The 14,376-nt window shown below is 46.9% G+C and overlaps 1 protein-coding gene across 8 annotated transcripts in view; it reads left to right on the plus strand.

The window, feature by feature from the left end:
* The window catches only part of MGAT1 (alpha-1,3-mannosyl-glycoprotein 2-beta-N-acetylglucosaminyltransferase), a 43,955-nt gene extending 31,017 nt beyond the window's left edge, over nucleotides 1–12,938 (plus strand). For all 8 annotated transcript variants that reach the window (XM_083601943.1, XM_083601946.1, XM_083601947.1 and 5 more), the window contains one exon: nucleotides 8,129–12,938. In XM_083601943.1, coding sequence (XP_083458069.1) covers nucleotides 8,208–9,557 — 1,350 coding nt within the window. In that variant the 5' untranslated portion in view covers nucleotides 8,129–8,207 and the 3' untranslated portion in view covers nucleotides 9,558–12,938. The remainder of the gene's footprint in view (nucleotides 1–8,128) is intronic.
* Nucleotides 12,939–14,376: the final 1,438 nt, after the last annotated feature.

Genomic DNA, 14,376 nt, shown 5'->3' on the forward strand with positions numbered 1-14,376 from the left:
TTTTTAGCAATGTGTTCCTGTGGGATCAATCGTTGCAACTGGGTGGCCAGTGGTGGGAAGTAACTACCATAGATTTCCTTCCTTGACTGCCCCACTTTAGTTTTGTTTTTCTGCTTCATTTTTAAGATCCCCATTCAAACTATAGGCATGTTTGGTGCAACTTCAGTTGAATAGTCAGGCATAGTATAGGGCGTCACCATTTATCATGTGCGTGTTGTGACAGAGATATGGCAGTGCTGGCTGGGCTTGCCTGGTGAGATAAGGAGATGTTGAGCAAATAGCAAACTTCTCTTTTTACTCTCTACTTCCTTTACTGGGGACTCTAATTGCCAAGTCAGCTTCTCTTTGCCTGTTCCTGTTAAATGCCAGATCAGTCTTAAAAGGAACAGCGGTAATTCAGCATTTGATCCTGGATAATGAAGCCACTCTGGCTTGGATCACAGAGCTGGTGGGATGAGGCAGCTGACCCTGCGACTGTCCTACTTTCTCCAGCCAGGTATTTGGTCTAGCATCAGTGTAGTGGTGGTGGAAGCAGAGGAGAAATCTATAAAGATTCTATCACTCTCACCAGACACCTTGTCCTGCAGAGGGTTTTATTTAGTACATTTATCTTCTATGGCAGGGGCAGCCCTGGGGGCTTGGTCGTCATTCCACCCATCATAGTGCCTGACTCCTTGATTGACTGTGCAGATGTAATCTCAAATTTGGTGTTTACCCACCTCAAAGCGATTCATTCTTCTTTTCTAGTGCAGTCCAAAATAACCAGGAGGCCAGTGTATTTTGAGCTCTACACATTCTACCAGTCATAGATTCATTTTGGGTTTTGCATAGGCTATGAGAGCTGTTTCTGGTGTCTTAGCCATAAACCGTGAAGGTCAGTATCACAGGATTTAGTTGTTTTCCGCAGGGGACCTGTTGAAATGGTCTGCCCCTGGGAGCAGTTGAATCTGTTGGATTTCCAAGCTACTCTTTGGGTTTTTCCAGCAGACCTTGCAAGCTCTCCTGTCAAATCGCTGGTGTGTTCCTAGCGTAAGGTATCAACATGGGTGGCTGACTATTGCTCCTTTAGTCCAGTGACTAAAATAAAGGCTGCTCCTTAGTTTTTTGAGGAGCTGTAGGAGATTAAGCAGTTGGGATGGCAGCAAAAGTGCAAGTGGTATACTATTCAAGGAAAATCTGCCTGAATGTTTATTCACACTTACCTTTTGCCCCACTCTTTCCAGGCACACGTCTGCGCTTAAAAGCTCTATGTGCAAGCATTTTTTTTTCATTTTTTTGGCCCCGGAGCTTTCCCCATAAAAAGCCATACTTTAGCACTCAATCAAAGCTACTATCATTTCGGGTTTTCTGTGGATTGCTGTTTACTTCAATAAAGCTTTAAAGAGTGGGTTTTCATGGTGAAAGCTCTGGAGCAAAAAGGGGGGGGAGGGGGGCTTGGACACAGAGCTTTAAAGCATGACTGTGCCTAGAAAGAGCAGAGGAAAGCTAAGTGTGGATAAGCCTGAATGTGGTTTAGGAAGAGTAGGCAGAATTGGTAACAAAGAAGCCTATTTGTCATGTTGCCCTATGGAGCTACACCAAGTGGTTAGACTGCTGTTGCAATCTTTGCATGGAGACATCTGCAGCCCACTATCACCAATTTTGCCAAGCTTGTTTGCACTTGAATCACTTGCCTCCATTCCGCTGCCACTTACTTTGGAGTCTGTTCATGAAATCACCTTAGCTTTAGTGAGTTGCTGCTGTTTGGATGAATTTCAATTGATTTCAAATGAGGAAAGGGGCAACGTTATAGGAGAGTATGGGGCACCAGTGGTTGCGCAGTCATTGCCCCTCCTTAAACCTTTGAAGGACCCTGATGACCTTAAGTACTTACTGGTTGTTTTCAGCATCTGTCACTCCAGGTTCTCTTAGGTGAAGCTATTCCCCCCCTCTCCATCCTTAGCAGTCTGATTTTAGCACCCACTGTTGCAATAAAGGAAACGACCATGGTTGCTCTGCCTGATGACTTCCCCCAAGAGAAGTATGGGGGAGTGTGACCATGTTTTATAGAGAAGTTATCTTTCCAGATTCCCTTTGTGGGTTGGTGATTGGAGACACCATATTGTGGCAGTTTTGCTCTTATGTGGAGGGTCGAATTCAGAAGGCAGGGCTAGGGGATTGTTACTCCTGTGAGATTCCACAGGGATCAGTATCGTCTTCTGTTGTATTTGGTGCCACTGGCTGAAGCCATCTGGGGATGTGGTGTCATCAATAGGCAAACCACTGGTTAGGTACTTGTTCAGACCATCCAGTTTTCTCCAGAACACAGGCAAGAAACTGATGCTAAGCTGCTTCAATCTGTGGGTGGACTAGCCTGCTTCATGTATCTTGGATCTGATCCAGTAAAACCCTCTGTATTCCTCTGCAGTCTTCTTGGATAGTTAACATGTTGTGTCTGGGTCCCAAGGGCCACAGCTTCTGTGCTTTTCCTTTCTGCTGCCAAACGTTTGGAAGAAGGCAGTGACTATTGGAGGGGAGAAAGGGGAGTGAGAGATCTGTGTTGCTGGGTGTAGATCCATTGGTGCTTCTGCCTTGCTTGTCTCTTTCAAGTACTGGGTCTGCTTTTTTAAAAAAATCTTACCCATGAAAACTGTGGAATCTTTCCTTAAGATCATCATCCCAGGTCCTCTGGCAGCTTGAATTCTTTATTGTACCTCCTGGGTGCTTGCTATCCTGACTGTGGTCTTTCTAACCCCTGCCTGGACAAGAGGTGGTCATTTTAGGAATCTGACTGACTTAAACAGATGTTGAAGGAAACATCTTGAGAGCTCTGCTGAGCAGCACAGAGGGACACCAGACAAGCACCTAAATGTAACTTCTGCATGCCTTCCTTGATCTCAGGGACGCCAAACAATTGCCTCTCCTTTTTTTCTGCATGCCACACAAGCTGCAGGCTGCCACAGGGCATTTTTATTTGTTTCAGGAGTCAAATTATGTGTGGGCAAGCCAGTCAATATTGATTGTCATCTCCTGTAAGAAGCTGAGGTTCCCTCAGAGTAGTCTGGCTATTAAGTGGGATTCCATGGCCTCAGAATAGCCAGGTTTTGCACAAGCCTGGCTGCAAAGTCCATCTCCAACCCTGCAATGTTAAATGTATATGTCTGGTTCTCTTACTGAGTGGGGATTAAGAAGGTTGCCCATGCAGCTGCTAAGCAGCAGGGGCCAAAGGGAGTCAAGAAGATTAGAGGATTGAGGATTAGTGTTTAAGGGGACAAGTGGTTATGGGGGTCAGCTGCAGAGTTGTGGGGGGTTAAATCGGGGGAGATTTGCAGGTCACTCACACCACAGACCCATAGCATGAAGTGTGAAGGTTTAGATGAAAGCCTATTGAACCATACACGTATGCCTCTCACAAAGTCGCTATCTGCAACCTCACATTCATGAAACCTGCAGCTCCATAGGTACAATAATATATGGTATAAACTTTGTTATGCTGTGTGGTTTTTGCCAGTATTTTTCGTCTTCCCATAACTAGGTTTATGGCTGCCGTTCCCCTATCACACGACAAGCAAATTATGAGCAAGGATGCTTTTAAGCCCTTGATAATTTACTGCTACAAACTCTTGAAGTTGATGCCACTGGAGACTTGACACGTAGAACAAACCAGCTTTACTTACTACTCTGAAACTCTTGCTGCTGCAGCTGATCTCAAAACACTTCTTTCATAAGCTTTCAGTTCGCTTTTCACATTACCTCTGCACACACCCACTCATGAAATGTGTTGTATTATTAGAATAATTTATTTATATCCCAATCTTTCCACTTACCAAGGTAGTGCTTAAGATGACTACTGGCTGTATCCAAAATTCCTACTGACATTGAGAGAGGCTGATCTGAGCCTTGGTTGCTCACAGAGGAACTTGTGGATATAACTTTACTACAGGAGGGGTCTTGGTTAGGCAGGGCCTTGCTCTCTTTCTCATTCTGAGTGTGCTGGTTTCAATGACTGGGTATGGCAGCACTGATTCATTGTGGAATAGTCAAGTACCAAGGTAGCCAACAAGGGTCCCTTCAAATGTTATTGGATTTTAATCCCCACCAGCCCCAGTTGGCATAGCCAATGCTCAAGGGCAATGGGAATTGTAGTTCAACAACATCTGGAGGTCACCATTTTGGCTATCCGGAGTCTAGCAGCACTCAAGCCCCTTTGTATAGAACTGTGCACCCTTAGGTGTGCATAAGTTGGTCATCTGCTTAGGACTTGGGTCCAGTGGAAAGTGTTTCACTTGGATCAGAGTTCAGATTGCAGCCTCCTTAAGGCTTTTGCAATTGCAGCCTAGCAAGGAGTTTAAGCAGAATTTCAATGGACAGGGGTGTAATTTCAGGGCTCCCTGTTTCTTTGTCTCACTATCCGAGACCCAAAGAAGCAAATGTGTACATCGTAATAGGGCCGCCTACCACAAAATGAATCCTGATTGATAATCAGCCACTTCTTAACTGATCAGCTGGTTGGTTAATAAAATAAATTTGCATGTTCTAGATTTCTCTCAAGAGCTTACATTTTTAATAAAGGCTGCCACTCACTGTTAGAAAGCTGTCTCAAATATTTCCTCTTTCCCTCCTTACTGCGGTGGCAATACCTGCAGCCAAAGAAAGACAGACCTGGCTTTGATTCACCCTGGTCTGTAGCAAACTGCTGCTGGATACTCGAGTCATGGCTCTGCAGCGCTGGGTTGGGCTTTGTGCCAGTCCGTGCCGTGCTTGGGTAGTCTCCATTCAGTTTTGTGGTTTCCTCAAGAAGTTAATTGTGCTCTTTCTTTGCCCTGAAAGGAGAGCTGTCCCTGCTTTGTTCTCCCAAAAGATCGGATTCTGCTTTCCAAATAAATTATGCAAATGGAAGTGCTACAAAATTGTCTTGTGCGCAACAAGCTCATGTTACTTTCTTTGTTCTGAACTCAAGTCCTTGAGGTTTTCTGGAGGGAGAAGCGTGGTGAAAATGGACTGTGCTGAGCAAAGGAACATGGGGACTGAATGGAGAAGGGGCACGAGATTTCAAGGCCACGGCCCCAAACACACACAGCAGGCCAGTTGGCACGTGTTGTGCAGCACAATTGCTCAGCAAAGTGAATTGTTCAGTCTAAGCAGGGGTAGAACTGATGTGCCCTTCCCCAGCATTTGGGATGTTGCCTAGTGGTGGGAAAGGAGATCCCCCCCCCAAGCTTTTAATCTCCCTCTGCCAAAAAACTATTGTCAAAAGAAGTGTTTACGTTCGCTTCTACTGGTTGGTGGAGATGAAAGGCTGGCTGGGGGTATAAAGAAGTGTGTTTCTCTTCTGCCCAACCCAAGCAGTTGAATGGCAATATGCATTTTTGATTTTGTCACTGAATTGTTTTATGTGGACGCTGGAAACATGTATAGCTTGACTCATCTTTTGTACACAGCCTGTGGATAGCCTTGCCCTGAAACACAGCATGCAAGGACTTAAAAAAAATATGTCGGGCTTTAGCAAGGAATGAGGGGAGATGGGAAGGCCTGAATTCGTTGTTTAAGCCTGTTGGTCGCTTTGCCTTAGGGCAGGAGGGTGTGACTTGACCAAACTGGCCTGTTGGGCCTAATTCAGCCTGTGGGGCAGAGTGGGGGGCACATTTCCAATGAAGAATTAGCTGATTAGTGTTTTGCAGGCAAAAAAGTGGTCATCTGGTGTCATTGTGATGCCTGGTGATTGACAGGTGGGTAGCACTACCCACCTGTCAAACTTGGCCCACCACAGGTGGGGTAGATAAGCTGGCCAGATTCAATTCCCCACCCCTGCATTAGATGCTAAGGCTGTCCTAACTCCAATCAGCAGGACTTAACTTTTGAGTAAGCATGACTAGAAATGTGCCTTAAGTTTTCAGGTCTCTTCTGGGTGGTACACAGAACGGGAAAAGAGTTTATGTAGGGCACAAAACCAAGAAACCCTGGGTGGTAGCTGCTGCCGTTAGCCAATACTCCTGCTTTGAAAATAGGCAGAGATTTTTCCACCCCACCCTGGTCTGTTAAACACACTTTAATTCAGAAAAGAATGGAACTGGAGGGTGTTTATAGGGCAGATGCTGGGATCGCTTCCAGTCTCCTGCAGAGATTCTTCTACTCAACAGGGGACAAGACTGTAGCAAGAACCAATGATTGTCCCAAAGCTGCTATGTGGAGAATTTGTATTCTTTGTGGTTTTCCCGCTATAAATTCAGATACTTTGCTCAGATCCTCCAAGTGTCTCTATTTTCCAAGGACATCCCTGATTTAGAGAAGCTGTCCCGGTTTCTGATTTGATCCCAGAATGTCCCGCTTTTCCTTAGGATGTCCCTATCTTCATTGGAGAAATGTTAGATGGTATAACTTTGCCCTGTTTTAAAGTTTTCTTATTTTCAAGAAGGCTGCACTGCAGACCAGCTACTTTAATTGCAGGCATGCAAATGCCCATTTAGCTGATTGCCTGTGGCAGAAGAATCATCTCCAAATGCCCAGACCAGGAACTTAACAAAACTATTTCTTAATCTACAAAATGACTGACATAGTTTAAAAAAAAATGTATGTGGGCTTGTAACGTTTTCTGGACTTGCTGGTACAGCTGCTTGGTCTACAGTGAGCAGTAGAATCTCTGTGCTGGGCAGGACCATGCCCTCAGCTGACTCCTTTTCTCTGCAAAATGATGGTTCTCAGTGATTGGTCATAAGAGCCCTGTTGGACTTTATCAAATAGATATTTATGGGTCAATTAGTGCCAGTCCAAGCAAGCTAAATTGTGTAGGCCTTTGATTTGACGTGACCATGTTTTCTTGCCACAATGACTCTGACATTATGTTTATTTCCTTGCAACAGTTCTGTATTTCAAGTAGCCCAAACATTCAGGCATGCATGCCTGTTGCTTTCGCTTAGCATAACTGTCTTGCTTCCATTGCCCTTCTCTAAAACTGCTAATATGAATGGTGGGGCCTACATGGAGCAAGGGAGCAAGGTGGAGTGGACTTCAAAGTAGAAGTGATGCTGAAGGTAGATGATGAATCGAGACTGAATATACCTCTGGTGTTTCTCTTGTTGAAATACCTGGAAAGCACTGAGAGCGCAGGCCCATTAAATCTCTCCTACCTACTGCAGAATTGCACCTTCCATTCAGAGATCTGTGTTAAACATTGCATGTATCATCTTTTTAATAGTCTGGGTTGGTAGGGGGCAAGCAGTGATGTGGGGTAAAAAATAATGAATAGATGCCAATCGCAAATGCAGTATTATGCAAGCTTGGCCGTTTTCATAGTTGTAATTGTTGTTTTTCAAGTACAGTGGTGCCCCGCAAGACGAATGCCTCGCAAAACGAAAAACGCGCAAGACGAAAGGGTTTTTCGGTTTCTGCGTCGCTTCGCAAGACAATTTTCCCTATGGGCTTGCTTCGCAAGACGAAACGTCTTGCGAGTTCTTGCGAGTTTGTTTCCTTTTTCTTAAAGCCGCTAAGCCGTTAATAGCCGCTAATAGCCGCTAAGCCGCTAATAGCCGTGCTTCGCAAGACGAAAAAACCGCAAGACGAAGAGACTCGTGGAACGGATTAATTTCGTCTTGCGAGGCACCACTGTCATTATCTCTGGCAATGAGATAGTCAGCATATCATGCACAAGCCTTTGGATTGCTAAAATGGATTAGTGTGTCAAGTTTTCAGCACCTCTGTTTTTTTGCTTAAATTTGAACAGTATAAGAAAATTGCATGCTATTAACGGTAAGTCTCTCCCAGTAATTCTTCCCCCACCCCCATAATGCAACACTTAAACCACATTAATTTAATAGATGATGATGATGATGATGATGATGATGATGATGATGATGATGATGATAAGGGAAGGCTTTGATTTTCATCCCCTCAAATATATCAGGTCAAACTTTTGTGGTGTGTTGGGGAAAAAAAAACTTTTGTTTACTAAATGCAAGCAAAATAAACGTGATAAATTAGTACATTCTCTAAGGTATCGGAACTTGCCTCCAAGCAAATTATCCTAATTTGCATAGGATTTTAGTGTTTGGAAAACCCACATCACTGAGGGCAAGGAAGGAGGAGAAAAACAGATGGAACATGTTGTGGCCTCCCCTAACACCCTTTTATTTCCCCCCTACTTGTTGTGCAGGTCCATGGTGGTATTGTGACGCCCATCGGAGGGGAAAGCGAGCACGAGAAGACAGGGTGGGGGCCTGCGCCTGTGAAGGATGCTGAAGAAAAGCAACCTGGTTCTCTGGGGCGTGGTGCTTTTTGTGGCCTGGAACGCCCTGATCCTCTTCTTCCTGTGGACTCGGCCTCAGTCCTCCTCTGACCACAGCCGCCTCACCGAAGAGGTCATCCGACTGGCCCAGGACGCAGAGGTGGAGCTGGAGCGCCAGAAGGACCTCCTGCATCAAATCTACCGCTACAGCGCTCTCTGGAACAGGAGGAAGGCTATTGAAGCCAAAAGGCTCCACCTCTCGGCTGCGTCCTCCGCCCTGCCTTCGACAGCTGCCCCCTTGCCCCGCCGCAGCCAAATCTCTCCAGACGCCGTCTTGCCAGTGCTGGTGATTGCCTGCGACCGCAGCACGGTCCGCCGCTGCCTCGACAAGCTGCTGCATTACCGCCCCTCTAAGGAGCGCTTCCCCATCATCGTGAGCCAGGACTGCGGACACGAGGAGACCGCCAGGGTCATCGCCTCCTATGGAGACGCCATCATGCACATCAAGCAGCCCAACCTGAGCGACATCCCTGTGCCCACCGACCACCGCAAGTTCCAAGGCTACTACAAGATCGCCCGGCACTATCGCTGGGCCCTGAGCCAGGTTTTCAGGAACTTCAAGTACCAGGCGGCCATTGTGGTGGAAGACGACCTGGAAGTCGCTCCAGACTTCTTTGAATACTTCCAGGCCGCTTTCCCGCTCCTGCTAGCCGACCCCACCCTCTGGTGTCTCTCCGCCTGGAACGACAACGGCAAGGAGCAGATGGTGGACGCCAACCACCCGGAGCTCCTCTACCGCACGGATTTTTTCCCCGGGCTGGGCTGGCTTCTGCTGTCCGACCTGTGGGATGAGCTGGAGCCCAAGTGGCCCAAGGCCTTCTGGGATGATTGGATGCGACACCCTGAGCAACGGCAGGGCCGTTCGTGCATCAGGCCCGAAGTGTCGCGCACCATGACGTTTGGCCGCAAGGGCGTGAGCCACGGTCAGTTCTTTGACCAGTACCTGAAGTTCATCAAGCTCAACGACCGCTTCGTGCCTTTCACCCAGATGGACCTCTCTTACCTCAAGAAGGATGAGTACCAGCGCTCATTCCTAGCCCAGGTCTACGGGGCCCCTGAGCTACGGGTCGAGGAGCTGCAGGGTAACCAGCGCCGGGAGCTGGGCACTGTCCGAGTGCAGTACACCACTCGCGACTCCTTCAAGGCCTTCGCCAAGGCCTTGGGGGTCATGGACGACCTCAAGTCCGGAGTGCCCCGTGCCGGCTACCAGGGCATCGTCAGTTTCCTCTTCAGAGGCCGCCGCGTTTACTTAGCACCTCCTTCGGACTGGACAGGCTACGATCCTAGCTGGAGTTAGCAGCTGACGACCCTTAAGCATGTTGGACCCTGTTGTCAAAGGGGTGCTTGGAGTTGGGAGTGGGGGGCGGGGGCAAAACTCTGTATTTTTCTTTTCCTGTGTGGCATTCGAGTGCATTCCAGGGATGAGGGTGGTTTTGTGCACTTAAAATTATGGGGTAGGAGGGGCGGGGTTGCGGGGGTTATTCCGATGCCCCAAAGAGGGGGTGAGGTGGAGCGTTCCAGTGCTCTCTCCGTTCTACCCTCCAGTGCCTATTCTCTTTTTCTTTTTCTTTTTTTTTGACGTGGTGGTCTGTTCACTCATTAGATCCTTGGTGGCTTCTCCAAGTCGGTGTGTTTTTGAGGTCAAAGCCCGTGCTAAACCAAAGCAGCAACCCATCGAGGTTTTCCCAGCTTCGTTGAGCTCACGGAGGCCTGCGCAGCTTGTGGCCCAGCAAGCCAGGTGCGGCTCCACAGGCACACAACATGGCTTGATAACTTCCCTGTTCCACGTATGCAGGCAAGCAAAAAAATTGCTGGTAGGTCGCTTTGCATAGCTGGTGTGTTGCATTCCGCCTGATGGGTCGCAGTTTGTGCAGGCCTGAGCAATAGGGAGGAAATGAGGGCCTTTTCTCCCCTCTTGACTGCCTGTTCCTTTCTCATTTGGACATAGTTGAATGCTAGCATTGCAAACAGGAAACTCCTTTGGACGTTCAGTGAGTCCCTTAGAAGGACCACTTTTATTGACCATATTGGCCATTTTTACTTGGGTCTTCTGAATAACTCATTCTTGAACTGTGTTCGATGGGAGGTAAGGTGCGTGCACTGATAAAGGTGATGTGAGGATTGCTCAGGTGAGGCGAGTGTCTAAATCTCCAGTTGTTTTTACCTGGTTAATAGGCATGGGGGGAGATGTGGTTGGTTGCCAAAGGAGGTTCTTGTCAGCTGGTCCTTACTGTAAGCTACGGCGACTGAAATCCAGGCGGGCTGGACCATTTCAGGTGGCAGGTGGGGGATTAAATTTGAAAACTCACCCACATGAAACTCCCCTTATATGTGCAAGGCTAGCATGTCCAGGAGAAGGTCTTGGGCTAGCTTTTTCCGTGACGTGTGTGAAGGAGCATTTGAACCCCCACTTAGTCAGAAATGGTACCGTCTTGAGCACCTATTTGCTCTCAGTTATGTTTTGTGGCCACCATTATATAATGGCTACATGACATCTAAAGGGAGGTTGGTTTAATTATGGCGTGGTGCCACGTTCTCTTCCCAGGTTAAGTGAGGAAACTTGTCCCCAATGGCTGCCTTAATTCGCCTTGGGTTTTGGGGGGAGGGGCGGTCCCTAAATTCGGCCCCACCACAGAGGTGGCTTATCCCTCAGTAGCATTTCTTGCAACTGGTTGTCATATTAGCACTGATCCACCACCAGGTCTGTGGGAGCAACGGGGCAGAGGTAGAATCCCCGAGTCAGCAGAACACACCATGGGAGGAGCCCAGCCTTATTCAGCAGTGCAGAAGCTTCTTTCCCCATTCTTGCCTCTAGAAGGCGCTGTTGAGCTGCTTCAGAGCTTCAGATGAAGTAAGCATGGAGAAGGAGCTTCGGACCTCATATGGCCAAAATTCAGACCACACCAAAGGGTAGTATTTTATTTGTTTCTTTGGATGCTGTATTACTTTTTGTCTTTTTTTATAAAAAAAAAACCTATTCAAACTCTCCATGGTGAATGAAGAAAGAAATACGGGGTTGTATTCAACATAGCACTAAGGAGATCGTTCTGCCAGTGCAACTATTTCTTCTGGTCCAACAGAATGATCTCCCCTGTCCTCCTCCATCCTTGTGTGCTGTTGTGGGTTCTCCTAACCCTCTGGAGCAGATATGGAAAGGGCGTGGGGAGGAGAGGGGAGAAAGTCCTATTGCGCTAGCTGGGATCCTTCTGCTGGCTTTCACTGGTTCCACAATTTAGTTGAATACGGCCCCTTGTCTCTGTTTTGGAATTCCACTTCAGTAAGGAATTTCTCTCCTGCGGCCAAGTTCAGCAAAAGGGTGTGGGAGGCCTTCCTTCCGCATCTCTTGTTTTCCAAGCTGGTGCAGATGGAAGAACAGGAGATGATGCCTCGGGGGAACCGCATTTGAATGATCTTGTTGCATCTATTTAATTATGTTTCATTAGTACTTCCTTGAAAAAGCAGTATTGCTACTGGGATCGTGAGAGAAAGACGTCTCTTCCGTTGAAAACCCTGATCATGAGATTATTATTTTCTTTTTTCAAAGGGTGATCCATCTTGGGCTTCTCTCAGAGGAGGAACCTCTGTGAGGGGATACATATTGGTGAGGTTTTGGGGGAAATAATTCCGTTCGAAAGGGTGTTCACTTATGAATGGGAGATTCTCCATTGAAGGCAAAGGCCTTCTCTTCTCCCCTTGAATGGGTACCTGTGGAAACTCACTGACAAGACCATAGGAGGGTGAAAGAGCGCATGCAGTGATGGTGAGTTGCACTCTCAGTAGGTCCTACACCCTTCTTTGAAATTTGCTTGAATTGGGGGTGGCAGGGAGACAACAAGATGAAAATGAGGAGTAGCTCCAGGACTCTCTTTAGTTTGGGGTTCACATTCCTAGACACAAACTGATCTCCAGTGCAGGGAAGGAAGCACCTTGAAAGATGACCTCTTTGACCAGTGAAAGGCAGTCAGTGAGGTTGGGGTTGGGGGAAGGAGGAGCATATTCTGTCCCTATGCTTCCCCTTTCTGTCTTTAGGGGCACAAGCAAAGGCCCCTGAATTAGAATGGGATCTACCCTTCTTCCTCCTGTCCAGGCAGGAGTTGGTATTATCACCCACCTGTAGAATTCTGAAGATTCAGCCAGTGGATGGGACACTGTTTTTAGGGAATTGACTCTACCTTTAACGCCAACGCAAGGGCCTGACATTGAGGACTTTCTCTGTCCTTCCCACCTAACCCATTGTTTTGGATGGCACAGTTCTGTCCATCCAAGCCATCTATGGCCTGAACTCTTTCTTGTGGCATGTGGTCCGTGTTTTGTGTGAATGTCCTAGCTCACAGTGCTACTACCTCCCTTTCCATTCCCAGAGAGTGCTTCAGGTGAAGGGACTTGAGATCAGCTGAGATGGCATTGGCCCCGGAAGAACGTTTTGGGTCAGTCGGGGAGAATCCGCCAGCATCTTCAGTTCCCTCCTTCTCTCCCAAGCTCCCCTTCCGCTCCTGGAACGGTCCGTTTTGAAATTCCAACTGAAAGTAAAAGCTTGTGAAATTTTGGGGTGGTTGAACTCTTTAAGGTGTTTGCTAGAGAGACGCTGTTTTTAATGTCCAAATTTCAATTGGTGAAATGTTTGAAGATGCAAAAACTTATTTTCCACAGCAAAATAAAAGCCGGTCCTTTTCAAACAGCTCCTGTCTTTTGTGCCTTTGATCTTACAGAATCGCTCGGTGTCAATTCTTCAGTGTTTCACGAGAGTCTGTAACAAAGGTCTGGCAGGGAACAGGCAGAGAATGAGCAGACCAAAGATTCATCTAGTCCATTGTTCTGTCCCAAAGTGGCTGGCTAGTTGCTCCTGGACAGTTCAGAAGCGGGAGGCAGGGGGCTACTAGGTGGCGCATCGGAAGATGGCTCACAATAACATCTCTCCGACCCACACGAGGTAATTTGGAGGCTATGATGGGGGTAATTAGCCTCCCTAACCCCCCCCCAGGATTGTGGGGGGGACGGCCCTTGCCTGCTGTGCCCTATATCACCCCCGAATTTGTGGGGGTGGGGGCACTAGGCACAAAGCCCTCCTGTGGGATTCCGGCACTCCTGGACGCCGTCCCTGATTCGCGCCGCTAGTTGCAAGCATCTTCAAAAGAAACAATTTGGACGAGATAAATTGCACACGCTTCAAGGAAAAAGGGGAGTAAAGACTGCTGACAGAAGAGATCTCTGATAACAAGACAAGAATAAAATATGAGAAGATACGTCAAGATACGGTATGACTGAGGGGGGAGGAGGGGAAAAACCTGCCTTCCTTTTTCTTATGTGATTTAACAAGAATCCCCTCCCCTAATGAGTCAGAAACTAAGGACTTAAGCTGTGGATTTAAGGCTGTGTGGAGATAAACTTTTGAACCAAAGCAATGTTTCAAGATGAAGCTGGAAAGCTAAGAGTTTTGGAATGACGCAGTTAAAAATGCCGTCGCCATTTTGGGAGGCATTGTTGGAGCTCTTGGGTCTGGAGAAATAGAGTTGTTTACATATCGTGGATCAACTTCTCGGTGGGACTTAAGAGCGACAAATGCCAAATTTATGATGGAAAGAGCGATGTTATCTACGAAGGAGATATATGGAAACCATCTGGACTTAGTGGAGGAACGAGAAATCCACACAGGATTATTATTTTGCTTATCGGCTTAAGGAGACTAACAGAAGAGATCGTAAAGGAAAAATAGAAATTATATGAACAAGATATGATGTGGAAACACCAAGATAAGACTGGATAGAATTATGAATTTTGTTTGGACTGATTGGGACTGATTTGGACATTAACGCAGTAATAAGAAGATGATCTGAATCCCCCTTTGGATCTTGAAGTATGGGTTCCCCCAACAAAATTTAAAAATTTGGCTTTGTAATTTGGAATTTATGTGATGTGATTTAATTTGATGTGATTGGCCAGTTAATAAAAATTATTAAAAAAAAAAAAAAACAGAAGCAGGATGCAATAGTGATTTACTACACCTGCCGTCTTGTTCATTGGCAGCATAATGGGTCCAGAGGCAGCATACATCTTAACCTGACAGCTCCATTATACTTTGAATATGGAGCTTACATACCTAGTTAACATAGCTAACA

The sequence above is a fragment of the Podarcis filfolensis genome, assembly GCF_964270895.1.
Source record: "Podarcis filfolensis genome assembly, chromosome: 2".
NCBI lineage: Eukaryota > Metazoa > Chordata > Lepidosauria > Squamata > Lacertidae > Podarcis > Podarcis filfolensis.